The sequence below is a fragment of the Aquarana catesbeiana genome, linkage group LG03, assembly GCF_042186555.1.
Source record: "Aquarana catesbeiana isolate 2022-GZ linkage group LG03, ASM4218655v1, whole genome shotgun sequence".
NCBI classification, from domain to species: Eukaryota; Metazoa; Chordata; class Amphibia; order Anura; family Ranidae; genus Aquarana; species Aquarana catesbeiana.
In genome coordinates, this window is record NC_133326.1 from 604,166,527 (window position 1) to 604,182,340 (window position 15,814).

At 40.9% G+C, this 15,814-nt stretch overlaps 1 protein-coding gene across 2 annotated transcripts in view; it reads right to left on the reverse strand.

Annotated features, from left to right (window-relative positions):
- Window positions 1-15,480, reverse strand: part of NUDCD3 (NudC domain containing 3) — a 28,556-nt gene extending 13,076 nt beyond the window's left edge. Inside the window, exons 1-5 of one of the 2 annotated variants that reach the window (XM_073622162.1) lie at window positions 15,365-15,480; window positions 10,749-10,949; window positions 10,408-10,673; window positions 3,402-3,534; window positions 118-261 (exon numbers count right to left, since the gene is read on the reverse strand). In XM_073622162.1, the coding sequence (XP_073478263.1) occupies window positions 118-261; window positions 3,402-3,534; window positions 10,408-10,673; window positions 10,749-10,940 (735 nt within the window). In that variant the 5' untranslated portion in view covers window positions 10,941-10,949; window positions 15,365-15,480. The other variant, XM_073622163.1, reaches the window with a different exon arrangement.
- Between the last annotated feature and the right edge of the window lie 334 nt (window positions 15,481-15,814).

Consider the following 15,814-nt stretch of genomic DNA (forward strand, 5'->3'; position numbering starts at 1 on the left):
GCTGTCTGGAGCGGATCTTTAAGAATGCGCTATAGAGTGCCTACTATATGAATACTAAGCTTGCACCTGCTGCAAGGAAAAAATAAGCTACATATGGCCCTTCATCTATCCTATTACCGAGATACATTTCCCAGGCTCCAGGCTCCATAGAGATGTCTCCGCATTTATTTTGTGAGTCAAGTTTCCATCCATCAAGACACGTTCTCCTTGGCTGTCCCTCACTGCCACACGGATATATGTATTCCGTAGGTCCACCGACACCTGGAAATATTGGAGAAAAGCAAAGGTTTAAGGCACAAAACCTCTTTGGCATGCACTGCTGTACCTTTTTATCAATCATTTATGCTACAGATTACACAGATACGATCATCTGCATCAGTAACCTGTTTAGAGTTCAAATGAGACTTTGCAAGTCCAAAATCTGTACTGAGATCAATATGGGCAAAGCAGTTTCCCTACAGATGCCATATCCATCATCCACAGCATGACAACTATCACATCATTTTCTCGATTTGCAAATGCAGAACATTGGTCAAGAATCAGAGGTAATGTATCAGTCCATTCAAAACCAATAATTTTATCATTTGTTAAAGTAACCATTTTATTTTCCAATATTTACAAAACAGTATAGTTGCAATAAATAAAAAGATGTAATTAGATATCTATCTATATCTATATAATCACAATACACTGATGCATCAGGACATAAACCCTGCTCCAGTCTGTACCTCAAGACTCATTTAATTTTACCTGGGAGCTGCCATCTTGCCTCTTGCTTAGAAGCAGTAAAAAAAAGTTAAAGGGGGATAAAAGGTTGTCAATCGCAGTGCACATGTCAAGGACACACCTGCCTTTTTTATGACCATCATTTGTAATACATCTGCTGCAACGGGGTCATAAGTCATCTATGGTCATAGATAGAGATGAGGGCTAAGCTTCCGAGTTTGAATAAAAAGTCAAAATTGACATATCTCTCTATTTGTCTCTGGTACAAAAAGTGATGGGAAATCCAAAAGTTCTGAGCTGACGCAGGAATAGGAGAGGGGGGGATTCTTCCAAGAGCTAAGCCTGTTCTGGTGACAACTGTGTAAGAAGAGATATCCCCTCTAATAAATCTATTCTTACTTCCTACGGTGTCCCTGCAACAGGAAATGAAGGGAAGTCTCCTTGACATGACACAAAGAAAAGAAAAAACCCTTTAGGCTTTATATACACATGTTTGCAGTCAGCAGGTATTTTTTCAGATAGGTCATGTTTCCCCAAAACACAAAGTTGTCACAAGGGTTATGTGGAGAGCTTCTAATAACATTTTTATCTTTTGCCTAAAGTTACTAAACTTGCACAGATATCAGACATGGATACTGTATACTGTGAAACTCAAATATACGCTATGTGTAATGGAAGTGTACAATCAAATAAAATTCACCCATTTGGACAGTTGCGGTTACAAAAAAAAGGTATTATACCGCTATAACAAATAAAGAAAAAAAAAAAAAAAAAAAAAACCAAACACCTCACAGCGCTATCCTAAAACTGTGCATTGAGTAAATAATTTCCTCACATACAGTGCATCTGGAAAGTATTCACAGCTTTTCCAGCCTTATTCCAAAATTGATTAAATTCTTTATTTTCCTCAAAATTCTACAAACAATACCCCATAATGACAACGTGAAAGCAGTTTGTTTGAATTTTTTTTTTTTTTTTTTTTTAGAATTTTGAAAAAAAAAAAAAAAAACACATGTACTTAAGTGATAGTTCACACCAGATGCAGTCCCATGTGCTTTTTTTTCTGCACTAAATATGCATGCACAGTGTTTTCCATGTAATCCAATGGCTCTAGTTCACACCATGCAGTCAGTTTCCGGTGCAGAAACTGACCGGAAACTGACTGCATGGTGTGAACTAGAGCTATTGAAATACATTGAAAACACTGTGCATGCATTTTGTGCAGAAAAAAAAGGCGCACGGAACTGAACAGAACTGCGTCTGGTGTGAACTAGCACTTACTATTCACAGCCTTTGCCACAATACTCAAAATTGAGCTCAGGTGCATCCTGTTTCCATTAATCATCCTTGAGATGTTTCTACAACTTGATTGGAGTCCACCTGTGGTAAATTTAGTTGATTGGACATGATTTGGAAAGGCACATACCTGTCTCTATAAGGTCCCGCATGTCAGAGCACAAACCAAGCCATGAAGTCCAAGGAATTACTGTAGACCTCAGAGACAGGACTGTATCGAGAGACAGAACTGGGGAAGGGTACAGAAACATTTCTGCAGCATTGATGGTCCCAATGAGCACAGTGGCCTCCATTATCCATAAATAGAAGAAGTTTGTAACCACCAGGACTCTTCCTAGAGTGGGCCGCGTGGCCAAACTGAGCGATCGGGGGGAGACGGGCCTTAGTCAGGGAGGTGACCAAGAACCTGATGGTCACTCTTACAGAGCTCAAGCATTTCTCTGTGGAAAGAGGAGAACCTTCCAAAAGAACAACTATCTCTCCAGCACTCCACCAATCAGGCATGTATGGTAGAGTGGCCAGATGGAAGCCACTCCTCAGTAAAAGGCACATGACAGCCCGCTTGAAGTTTGCCAAAAGGCACCTGAAGGACTCTCAAACCATGAGAAACAAAATTCTCTGGTCTGATGAAACAAAGATTGAACTCTTTGGCAAGTGTCATGTCTGAAGAAAACCAGGCAGTTTGGTGTGATGTTGTGCCATTCTTTTGGTGCTCTACCAAAAATGCTGAATGCACAATTTTTGCTCAGCTGTGATATTTTAATGCAATGCAGGTTAACGTGCAACATTTAACAGAGCACAGCAGACCTGGCTGGTGGGAATATGCCCTCATTCATCTTTTCTGAAATTTTTACAGACTATTCTGCAATATTGCTAAAATATCTTTTGCATAATCAATTTCTAAATATAACCTCATTTAAAGGCACAGTGGTTCTTTAAAGAGGGGGGGGGGGACCCAATAATTTTAGTGTACCCCATCTCCTGGGCCATTTTTGTTATAAGCAGCATCTGAAGGAACAAAAGTTATTATTGCTCATAAGCAACTACACTTTCCTGCATTTCCACTTTTTGGAGAATAAAAGCGAGAATCAGTTTCAATGCCATAGGAAACAAATATCTGTTCCTCTTGCAGTCACTTTTAAAACACCAAGTAGGATGTGTTCAATTTAAATAACTGCAGTAGCACACAGACCACTTAGACTGTTCATATTCCTTTTGTGTCTGATAGAGCCAGTCCCTTTTTTATTTACTAAATTGGTATACTATGCCCTCTGCTGGGAGCCTAGCATACCAAACACACTCTACTTCATATATCCAAGCTTTATGCACTTAACTGATGGCAATGTATTATGTAATGATTCATACTGAGTCCAGGTTACCTGTTTGCCTTTCACCACATCCTTGGGAACTGGCACTTTAATTTCCAAGTCACTGTAATCCTGGGACCATTTGTAGTTTTTCCTCACTGCACCATTGTAACTGTCTGGGTCCATCTGGAAATCTTCTTGGCTCCTGATTTGAAACAAAACCATCGTTAAATGCATGCTTTGAAAAAACAACATAGCTCAGATTCTAGCTATCTTGTCAACTTTTAAAGCAAAAATTAAATCAAGTATATAAAATGGTTACTACAGACAACTTAACCTATTTCTATCCTCTAGATTTTTTACTAGGAATTTATACTATCAGACTCTTTATTCTGTGTGTACTTCGTAGGGCTCAGCTCCAGTGTATTTGAAGGCCATATTGATTACTCTCCTTTGTTGAACCTTCCTCATCACATTATACATTATGCTTCTGACTCAGTAGTATGACTCAACATTTCTGCAGCTCTTACACGTCTGACTAAAGATATTTTTCAAAATCTAATTTGTTTTTAAAAAAAGGTAACTGCCAGCAGATCATTACTGCTGTCCAGAACCCAGCCAACACCCATTTTCGACCAGAAGGCTGAAGTCTTAGAAGGTCGATGTCACATTGGCAATTCTACCGCTTAATGACAAAAAACAACCAAAGGACAAATCTAAGCTCTACTTGCCGACCAGCTTGCGACCAAATGGACCTGTCTAACAGTATGTGTTAAAAACAGGGGTTTAGTCTGCACATATTTGCAAATGTATGTGTAAGCTACAGGTCCCGGCAAGGCACCCCGTTACCTGTAGTGCCCATCTCTGGTCGCAAGCTGGTCGGTAAGTAGAGCTTGAATTTTTCTTGGTTGTTTTTTGTCATTTTGTTACCCTCCAATGCTCCTTTTTGTATGCTTGTTGTTTAGGTCAGGCAACGTACTGACACCTTTGCAGCCATGGTGCTATATGCTGTTCAGTTTGTCCCTGTACCTTTAAGGAAGGGTGGGCTCCCTCCAGCCCATTTGCCCTCCATCTATCCCATCAGAATGCAAATGCTTCCCATTGTGGAGTCTTTCATTAGTCAAGAGATCGGAACTACAGGCAACAGGGAGCCTGGCCGGGCCTGTAGCTTACACATGCATTTGCAAATGTGTGCAGACTAAACCCCTCTTGTAACGCATACTGTTAGACAGGTTAATTTGGTTGGTTGCAAGTAGAGCTTGGATTTTTCCTTGGTTCTTTTTTGTCATTTTGTTTCCCTCCACTGCTTCTTGCTGTAAGGCCAGTGGCTCACTTTTTGTACATTCTACCGCTAGCAACAAATACCCCACCAGCAGCAGAATCACTAAAGTAAAACTCTGCTTTAAAAAATGGACACTGCTCCCTCAATGGCTGGAACACCGCAGAATTTTGATTGTTAGTGTGGGAAAGGATCAAAGAAAGAAACTGAATATATGTCCACTGGATGAAGGTGGAGGTCAGGAATTATTTCCTGGTGTGGAGGATTCTGGAGGAGCCAACTGCCTCCTGACTTGAGTGGTGCTGCCTTGTCTAGCCAGGGGTCAGGGAGGCAGAGAGTCTGTGGTGTTAAGCGTCCCCACTGGGAATGGTGATGCAGGGGTGCTCTTAGTATCATTATGGGTTTGGAACCCCAATGTGAGAAGGAGCTCTAGGCCACAACACCACTTAATTTTTTCTGCACATCGCCTTATAAGCTAGACATTTTGATGGAGGCCGAGGCAATTTTTGTTACTAGGCCACAAGGCCTAGTCATTATCTTGCACATTGGCACATTTTTTTTTTAATTTTTTTTTTATTAATTCACTCTCCACATGTTTTGCCACTGCACTTTATGTGTGTTTTCCTATACTCACAGATGGTATGGTGTGGGTCTTGGGGCATACTCTAAATTCTAGGGGGAGGATGTGTGGTCATTTGGTTACTTCCTCCCCTTCTTCAGGAGAGCTCCTCACCTAGTACTCATTGATTGGCTTCTGCGGTTCATGAGAAGAGGGATCTGCCAGGCTTTTTGGCTAGGTGGAGCATATTCTAATGGCAGGAGAAAAGCAGCAGCAAAAAGCCACCTTTTTTCAAGTGTGTTTAGGTGCGTTAAGTGTTTGGGCGTTTATTCATTTCATTGGCCAGAATATTTATTCTGGCCAATGAAATGAAAAAACGCTCAAGCACTAACCGTGAGTAACATTTAAAGGCATTCACCCACGTTTAAACGCACCAGGGGTTTTTTCTCAAAAGCTCCTCTTCTGAATGCACAAAGTGATGTTTTTCTTTTCTTATGCCCCTAAACTCCTACAAAACACCCGTGTGTGCACAGCCAGCTAGGTTAACATGGAGAGGAGGGGAAAAAAAAAAAAGGGTCAAAGGCCTGTAAAAGCAGCTTTCTTGAGCTGCAGTGTGCATGAGCCTTTAGTGCTTCCTAATGCTGGCCCCTCAAAGTATATACACTCAAAAACACTCATTTGCACTTTTGTCGCGAGTGGATTCATCCTTTGGGGCCTTATGTGGTTCCCATGGTTACATGTGCTGAAGTTTATTTGGATACAATACTTTTGGTAAATGTATAAATTCACATTTATATACAAAATGTGGAAGTTTAGTCAAAATCTAACTAGGGCTAAATCTACTCCCACCACACATTCTAAGACTATTCTATCTACTCTGTGAATGAAAAGATGCTCATACTTGCCTATTCTGAAGCCGCTCTGGCCCGGTCACATGATCAGGACTTAGCACTGGATTCAGTTTAGAGGAGAGGCAGCCGACAACGGACACCCCATAGAAAAGCTATAGAGGACATCATCGCATAGGCATCTGCAGCCGTTGTCAGCGATCTCTCCTGTTCACTGAAGTTGCTGCTGGAAAAATCATGTGACTGGACCGGAGCGGCTTCAGAATAGGTAAGTGTAAGCATCTTTTCTTTCAAAGGGTAGATACAATAGTCTTAGAATGAGTGTGGGAGTAGGTTTAGCCTTAGGTATATTTTGACTGAACTTCCACTTTAAGTTGATCTATTGCTATCATTATTACCATTATATTGTGGATGTACCATATTGCTAGCGCAAAACATCCTTGATTTGAACAATGGTCTGGCTGGCTTTTTAAGAGGTTTTATTTTTTCCTCCTACTCTGTTTTTAGAACAGCCTTTTCTTGAAGAAGCATTAGGTGAAAGGCATTGGAGTTCAGCACTTGTCCACAGTGTATTTTCTGACCAGATCTCTGGATGTTGCAGCTATATTTTGAATTTTAGGGGTAGTCAAATTTCAACCTCTGGGGGGGGATTTTGATATAGTATTATGCTGTGAATGGGTTGTGTTCAAATGTTTTATACGTGGTGGAATTTTTTTTTGTTCTGGTTTTAATGATGGTAAGGCTGTTATTTTAACAGTAGCCATCGTTCGTCTAATGGCTGAGTGATAATTAAAGAATGTATTGCAGCAGAAGTGTGTGTAATGACATTTCTTTGAGAAACTATCCACCTTAAGGCTGGATTCACACTAGAGCAAGCAGCTGCCGAAGCACTTTACCTGTCAGTCTGCTCAGGCCACACTTGGGGGCAGTGTGGTGCAATACTCAGCACATCACAAGGCTCCCTTTTTTGTTTTGGCCAAACTTTATTTGAAATATACAAACCATACACTCATATATGGCACTGTACAGCAGCGTGATGCTCTGCTATAAAATGAACTGCGATAAAATGCAGCGTGTCTGCATTTTGCTGCAGCATGCTACAACACAGCTCCAGGCTGAATTGCAATGTAAATGGGACACACAGGAAACAACTGTTTTCTGTGTGTCCTTGCGGTGACAGGCGTTTTACAATGCAGTAAAACGTATGTCACCGCACAATGTGTCAATTAGCCCTAAAAAGTCCCATCAATTCTTGTTCTTCCCCTTGGTTGTGAGCAAGCATTAGTTATATACTAAAAATATTACTAAATGTAACATATTGGTAATAAGATTCCTGCCTTCCTTGGCACTGGGAAGTTTCCATCACTCTTATGTATGGCTGAAAACAATGATGGTTGTTGCAAACAACACATACTTTACAGCAGTGATGGCGAACCTTGGCACCCCAGAGGTTTTGGAACTACATTTCTCATGATGCTCATGCACTCTGCAGTGTAGTTGAGCATCATGGGAAATGTAGTTCCAAAACATCTGGGGTGCCAAGGTTCCCCATCACTGCTTTACAGCTTAGTGAATTGAGTGCTGTCAGGCAGTTTGCAGGGCAGCACCTGTTCATTTTCTACTGATCTCTGGCACTCAAGCTGAAGGTTCAGATTTGGAAAAAGACAGGCTGATGTAGACAGGCTTTGTTTTCCTATGACCCGATTTTAAAATTCACATCAAAAGGACAGGTCAGAACATTACCATTTATCTCAGTGGTGTAGTGTAGCTGTAAGTTATGAGGCTGCATTTACTGCATTGACTTGCTTTGCATTTCTCTGAATTCAGTCGAGACTACTAAAGGTATGTTTCCATTGCAGGCAAAGCAATTCAGATGTAGCGTTTAGAAAGGAAAGCATTTGAGAAGCGCTACTTTCTAATGCAATAGGGCAGAACTGGACAGCAATGCTAGTCAACATAGCCCAATGTTAATCAAGGGGCACATAGAAACTTATTTGTAAAACAGCACTAATATAACTGAAGACTGATTATTCAGATACCCGCATAGCCCCGGCTGTTAGTGCTTATGGGTCTCCTATAAAACTCTGTAAAAGATAAATCTTACACATATAATTTCTTACAGATTACATCTTACTTGACAAATAAGCTTTACACCCATGTATATAGAATGTTTATTTATATTATATTTATATTGCCTCTTCATTTTGATCAGGGTGGCATCATCTGCTCTTGAATGTAATATCCTAAATGGTTTTTTTCTGCTCTTATTCACTACTTGGCACAGAGGGACCATGTAACCTTTACCTTTCCAATATAGTCACGCACTGTGTTTGGCTTTGCACATAACTGCCCTGCTTTATCAGCACAGTAAATCTTCCTCTGCAAATTGCTAACTTTTACATGTGCTTACTGAATGCCGAGTACATGTAACACCTACTCTGCACCAGAGCTCTATAGTGGTCAGAATTAAAAAAAAAAAAAAAAAAAAAATCTCTCCATGTCAGGTAATAGTTTCCTAAAACAGTTTCTTTCCTTGTGCAATTATATTGCACCTTCAAATCTTTAAATTACTCTCCGTTTTTATTAAATCAAGTTCAAGGTATCTTTTTTCATTATACTGTTTAACATTTCACGACTTTTTGTACATGTTCATACTGAAGTGGGTCTTCTTCCATGAGACCGTATATATGCGTACATGTGTTTGTGCTGGGAGTGCGAGTGTGCTTGAAGCACAGGCACTGGCACTGAGAGCCCAGGGTTCCGTAAGAACGATCCAGGACCAGAAAGCCTGGTTTCTGATCACTGTGATCGCCTCTGATTGGCTATCACAGTGATGAATTACTGTAAAGCCCATCCCGTGTGTTTTCTTATTTGAATGAAGAGAAAGATACATAGTATCTTTCTCTCCTGCTATTGTAAAAAAAAAAAAAGTTAGGGTCAAGGTCAAGAGGTCACTGTCAGCATATTTTGGGTAGGATTTAAATTTGTCTCAGTGTCATTGTATTTTAGTTAGGATAGAAAAAAAATATGCACCGTTGTTTCTGAGCTGTACTATGAGTACAAACAAATAACATATACATATGTGGTATCGCTGTAATTGTTAGGAGCCGGATCATTTTTTTTTTTTTGGGTTGGTAGGTTATCGTAGTAACAAGAAAAATACAGCTACATTTAAAGCGACGCTCCACCCTAAAGTGGAACTTCCACTCATCGGATTCCTCCCCCCCTCCGGTGCCACAACTGGCACCTTTCAGGGAGGAGGGGGTGGAGATACCTGTCTAATACAGGTATCTGCACCCACTTCTGGGTATAGATAGCCGCAGAATATCCGCAGATGCCCCCCCCCCCCCCCATCCTGTTCTGGGAAACACACCGTTCCCAGAACACAACAGGGACCAGTGAAGACGCGCAGCGCGACTTGCGCATGTGCAGTAGGGAACCAGGCAGTGAAGCCGCAACGCTTCACTTACTGATTCCCTGACCGAGGATGGCGGTGGGGGCAGCCGAGAGACGAGCGATCAATCGGCTTCGGCATCGCTGGACCCTGGGACAGGTAAGTGTCCATTTATTAAAAAAGTCAGCAGCTGCAGTATTTGTAGCTGCTGGCTTTTAATATTTTTTTTTTTTTTAAGGTGGAGCTCCGCTTTAAGAAAATGTTATTCTTTTTACTATGCTGGGCCAGTTTTTATTTGATAATAAAAAGGGAGATATCCATTACCATTTACCACTAAATGAAAGTTACATTTCTCCTGAAAAAAACAAGGTATAATTCACTTAGATACACAAAGTAGTTGCAGTAGTGATGTGTACAGCTTTACCAAACACATGTCAAAGTAGCAAAGTTGTGTTCAGGTGTTAGGATTTGTTTTACCCTCCATCATGAAAAGGTTCAGGAGGTCAATGTATGTTCAAATATCTGTACCTTTTTTTTAAACCTGTAAAATATCAGCAGTGACAAAAAAAGATGGATGACTGCAATTTAAAAGGATATAGCTAGAGCTTTGTAGTTAGTGAAAATACAGTTGCTGAATGAAAAGAGACAAAAGGATTTCCCTGGAGAGTTTATTTAAAAGGTAAATGCATTTTCATGCATCCCGTCATCATCCCCCCCATAAAAAAAAAAAAAAAAAAAAAATATAATAATAATAATACAGCTCTCACTTCTATATCATAATTAATATAGTGTAGTGACTATTAATTAGGCCTACACCTGAATTGCGAAATTGATGCATGACTTGCTATGCGTCTCTAAATGGATTTTAAAAACTATAGATAATCTGATTGGTTGCTATGGAGAACACTCTCAATCTCCATATATAATACCCCTTGCAGACAAACAAAGGTCATAGTAAAAGAATACTTCAACTACACTTAATTTATTTCTCAATGTACCTGGATGAAGAAGCTGAGCTGTCGATATTGCTGGTGCTGGCCTCTGCAGCTTTTTCTGGTGTATTGGAATTTTCTGGCTGATTCTCTGATGTCTCCTGCTCCCCAGGTGACTCATCTGCTGGTGTCTCTAAGACAACTTCTTCTGTTGCCATAGGTGCCTCACCACTCTCAGCCAACTTCTCCTCCTGCTTCTTCATTTTCTCCTCCAAGTCTCGCACCCTCTGCTCATGGTCCTTCATGGCCAGTCGCTCGTGCTTTTTGAATGTCTGAGAGAGGACAAGTGTGATTCATCTCCAGCACTGTCTACATGGCACTGCACACTGTAAAAGCCAAATACTCACCTGCAGCACCATGTTCTGGGCAACACCTGGGGGGAATCCCATCCGCTCTTGAGGGCTCAGTAATACCCGGTAAAAGTCTGTCTTGCGGTACAAGAACCCAAAGTAAACATTTAAAAAGTCCTGGATGTTCCCCACATGCTGCAGGATACCCAGCAAAGCATGGTCATAACGGTCTGACATCTCCAACTCCATGGCAGTACCCTGCAGATAGAATGCAATGGGGTGGGGTTACCTTGCAGTGTTTCTCAGCAGACATATTGTCATTTATTTTAAATAGGAAATAGTAAAATCTCATATTTATCCAGGACTTAAGAACTCTTGTGTTTTCTTGGGATGAGCATCTGTATTTAACCACTTCAGCCCCAGAAGGATTTACCCCCTTCCTGACCAGAGCACTTTTTACAATTTGGCACTGCGTCGCTTTAACTGCTAATTGCGCGGTCATGCAATGCTGTACCCAAACAAAATTTGCATCCTTTTCTTCCAACAAATAGAGCTTTTTTTTTTTTTTTTTTTAAATGGTATTTGCTCACCTCTGCGGTTTTTATTTTTTGCGCTATAAAAACGGAAAAAGACAGAAAATTTTGAAAAAAAAAAAAAAAGATTTTTTCTACTTTTTGTTATAGAAAGAAAATCCAATAAACTAAATTTTAGTTATACATTTATGCCAAAATGTATTCGGCCACATGTCTTTGGTTAAAAAAAAAATGTCAATAAGCGTATATTTATTGGTTTGCGCAAAAGTTATAGCGTCTACAGACTAAGGTACATTTTCTGGAATTTACACAGCTTTTAGTTTATGACTGCCTATGTCATTTCTTGAGGTGCTAAAATGGCAGGGCAGTACAAACCCCCCCAAATGACCCCATTTTGGAAAGTAGACACCCCAAAGAAATTGCTGAGAAGCATGTTGAGCCCATTGAATATTAATTTTTTTTTGTCCCAAGTGATTGAATGACAAAAAAAAAAAAAAAAAAAAAATTACAAAAAGTTGTCACTAAATTATATATTGCTTACACAGGCCATGGGCATATGTGGAATAGCACCCCAAAATACATTCAGCTGCTTCTCCTGAGTACGGGGATACCACATGTGTGGGACTTTTTGGGAGCCTAGCCACGTACGGGGTTTGTTGTGCAATTTGACAAATCCAAATCACATGACAAGTCGCACCCCACTGCCGGCAATGGAACTGCTAAAATAGCCACGACTCATGTCGCAGTGCCTCTGAAAGGGGTTCCTGCACTACTTTTTGCTGATTTCATTGCGAATTGCATATACTTCTGTTAAACGAAGTCGCAATGACATCGGAGGTGTAAATCGCACTAAAGTAGCACGGTTTCAAATCCGCACTGGTGCGAACCATTTTTTTTTTTTAGTTTTGGATAGAGTGGGGAGGAATTAAAACACCTGTTCAGGTCTTTTTGCTGTCTGTGACCCCCGTTAGGGAGATTCACCCTCTCTATTTGTCCTGTTTACCATTTTCATTGAAGGTAAAAGAAAATCTCAAAAGGGGAAATCTTCCAATGGGGACAGGAGTTCCAGTGACATCCTATGATTAGCTCACTGTGAAAGGGATTTCCTCTCGCTTCCTGTTTTTACAATAATACATTTTATATACGTTTTCCCTCCTGGTTACCTGAGCAAAAGAAAAAAAACGCATTAAAAAAAAAAAAAATGTGCGGTGCGTTTTTGGTACGCTTGCATTGACTATAATGGAAAATGCGTTTTTCAAGCAAGGCACTGAACATGCTACAAACAGTGCACTTTAAAAAAAAAAAAAATGCAGCGCACCAATTTGAACAGTTATATAGGGTTAGAAGCTGATTTACACCACAATCTCATTGGAATACATTCATTTTTCTTGCACCTGATTGAATCTTAAAGAGGATTCTTTTTCATGCGCTTTTGATGTGCTGGGAAGGTGCATTTTAGAGCAAAACAAACGCACAGGTGTAAACAGAGCCTAATGCCTTGTACACACAATGAGAATATGGGACGGATGGTCGTCCGTTTTTTTTTTTTTTTTGTGCATGCTAGTCTCATATCGAAAATAAAGAGGTTACTCAACTTACGAAAATTCTCATATAACAGAATACAAGTTCGGAAGTGATGTAATGTATGAGCTGGTATAAAAAAAAAGTTTCAAGGCTAGTTTTGTAACACGCCAACAGATGGCAGCACAAGGCTGCAAGCACAGTCACGGGAAGCACCGACCTTTACAAGTCATTGTGCCAAAAGACATCATCCTGTGTACATTGGGAGCTGGTGCTATTCTGACCACGTGCGTTACCACTTCTGCTATTTTATCATAGGCAGCGAGATAGAACAAAGAGCAAACGTGAAATTCTGCGTGAAACTGGGCAAATCTGCAACAGAGAGGTTTGACACGATTTGGCAAGTTTGTGGTGATGCTGTAATGAGCTGAAGATCCAGCTCAATGGTGGTGGCTTTGACTTCTATGTGGAGATCCAGCGCAAATCGCAGAAGGTGCTTGACACGCTACGAAAAGAAGACTTCCAGGACACATTCCAGAAGTGGCAGGAATACTGACAGCCATACAAGGGGACTATTTTGAAGGTGATAGTGTGTAAATGTAGATAAATAAAGGACTTTCTTGTAAACAGAGCTAGTCTCCAAACTTTGATACCACCCCATATGGTATTGTAATGTATTCTTTCATTTCTGAGCATGTGTGGTCCTGATCACTCAATTTTTTACAAATACTGTACTGGTTAAACAAAAATCGTTTGTGCGTAAGACGCCTAGTACACACCATGAGAAAATCAAACGAAAAATACCGTCTTTGGAGCAATCGTACGATAATCTGATCGTTAGTACACAGCTTTCGAGAGCCAAACACGACAGTTCATGCAAAATTATCTAAAAGGGATGAACACAAAAAATGTTCTTGTATGACAACAGAACAAAGGAATCTCGTTAAACCACTTCAGCCCCGGAAGATTTTACCCCCTTAATGAGCAGGCCAATTTTTGTGATACGGGCTACGGCACTGCGTCATTGCAACTGACAGTGGTCGTACGACGCTGTACCCAAATAAAATTGATGTCCTTTTTTCCCCCCACAAAAAGAGCTTTCTTTTGGTGGTATTTGATCACCTCTTCCAAGGAGTCTACTTGGAACCTATGAGTGTCTCCCTTGAAGACAGGCCATACAGGTCAATGCTAGGCTGCAGTGTCCCCCTATCTGCCCTCTATGGCCACGCCTGACGATTCTTTTGGATCGGGTCCCTTGGGGTTTTGTCTGGGGTCCAGCCTGGTAGTTTGCGGGTGCTATCAGTTATTTGGAGTCCCGTCAAGGAGAATCAGAGCGCTATATCAAGAATTATACGGTCTCCAGCTTGCAAGAGGTATGGGCGGATGAGGATAATTATCCAAGGGATCCTAGCCGTTTTTGCTGATGTTTCTGGTTATCAGGCTCGTTTGACCTCCTATAATTTAGAGGTCCATCTCTTCTGGTAAGCGCAATTTCCTACAGTTTTATTTGCAAGAGTTACTGAGAAGAAATTATCTGTCCTATTTCAATCAAGAGTGGGAGTGTATTCCATCTATGAATATTAAGGACTTTTTACATTTTTCTTAGATATTCCTTCATTATTTTATGTGTGTATATTTTCATTGCGCTGCACTTGCTTTTTTCTATTTCAGATCGCTGTTATTGCCTACAAGGAACAGAAGATCTCTCTGTACTTCCCCGTCAGAACCGGGAGTTACATAAGCAGAGCCCCGTTCTGCCTCTCTGTGGAGTGTTTGCGTTTGCGTTTGGTTGGCGGACATCAGGGCCAGCCGGACACGTTGATTTCCTCCCACCTGTGCAGCGGGCACACGCCCACAGTATCTATTGCACGAGATGACGTAGAGGTATGTTGTTTCGCGCAATAGAGCTGCCCTGCCACAGTAAATATATGCGATGGGCGGTCTTTAAGTGGTTAACCAGCACAGTATTCATCCAAAAAAAAATACAGAGAATGTGTATATATATCGAGTGACCATGACCGCACATACATGGAAACAAAAGAATACATTACATCTTTGCGGGAAGTTGTATTCTTACAAGAATTGTCTTAAAGCCTACGACACACGATCAGAACATTGTACAAAAAATACCGCTTTCGAAACGATCGTCAGTACACAGCTTTCCTCCAAAATTATCTGAAGGGACAAACACCAACATTTTTCTTGTACGATATCAGATCGTACAATTTTCATTTAATCAATAGTTTTCGTCCACAAATACAATACAATACATTTTTTTTTATATGAAACTATAGCATGAAAAAAAAAAATTTTTTTTAAATTGGACAGCCATTCGTCCGATATTCCCATCGTGTGTATCAGGCTTTAGAGTCGTTTGTTCTCCAGAATCCTGTCATCATATCACACCTGCCTCCTGTCAGACAAAAACAGCCCAGATTCAGAGTAGCCAGGGATATTGTCATCGGCCGTTCAGCCTAGTAAGGACACTGAACAGCTCTGTACTGCTGTCACCATAGAGGAGAACTTCCTCCCATACCCGACCACAGCACACCACATACCACCCGATCTCCCCCAACACCGCACCGGCAAAAATCACATGGGATTCCTCCCGACACTCACTGTTTTCACTCTCCGCTCTCGCCTCCACAAAACAACTTCCGGCGAGGTTGTACTTCCGCTTCCGGTCTACTCTCTCGATAGTTGGAGAGAATTTTCCAGATTTGTAGCGGCTGTTGCTATGGGGATTTGCTGATAATGAGATAAAGAGCTAGAGAAAGATTATCATGTGGTATGAAGGCGAGGTGTAAACAATGGGGAGGACTGGGCGATGAATGGCCTGTGTGTTCTGTCACTGCTGAATTGAACTCATCTTCTCCGCACTGAGCTGGATGATAGAGTATTCCGCCATTGAAGAACTATTATTATACTGCTACTAGGGAGGGAGTTCTGCCCTGTGACTGAGTGGTGGCATCCAGCTTTGGGCATAGAATGTTATTTAAGGTAGAACTAAAGATAACACTTCGTTTTTTATTTTGGAGGAGAGGAGATGGTTATAACCCCTGTCACTTT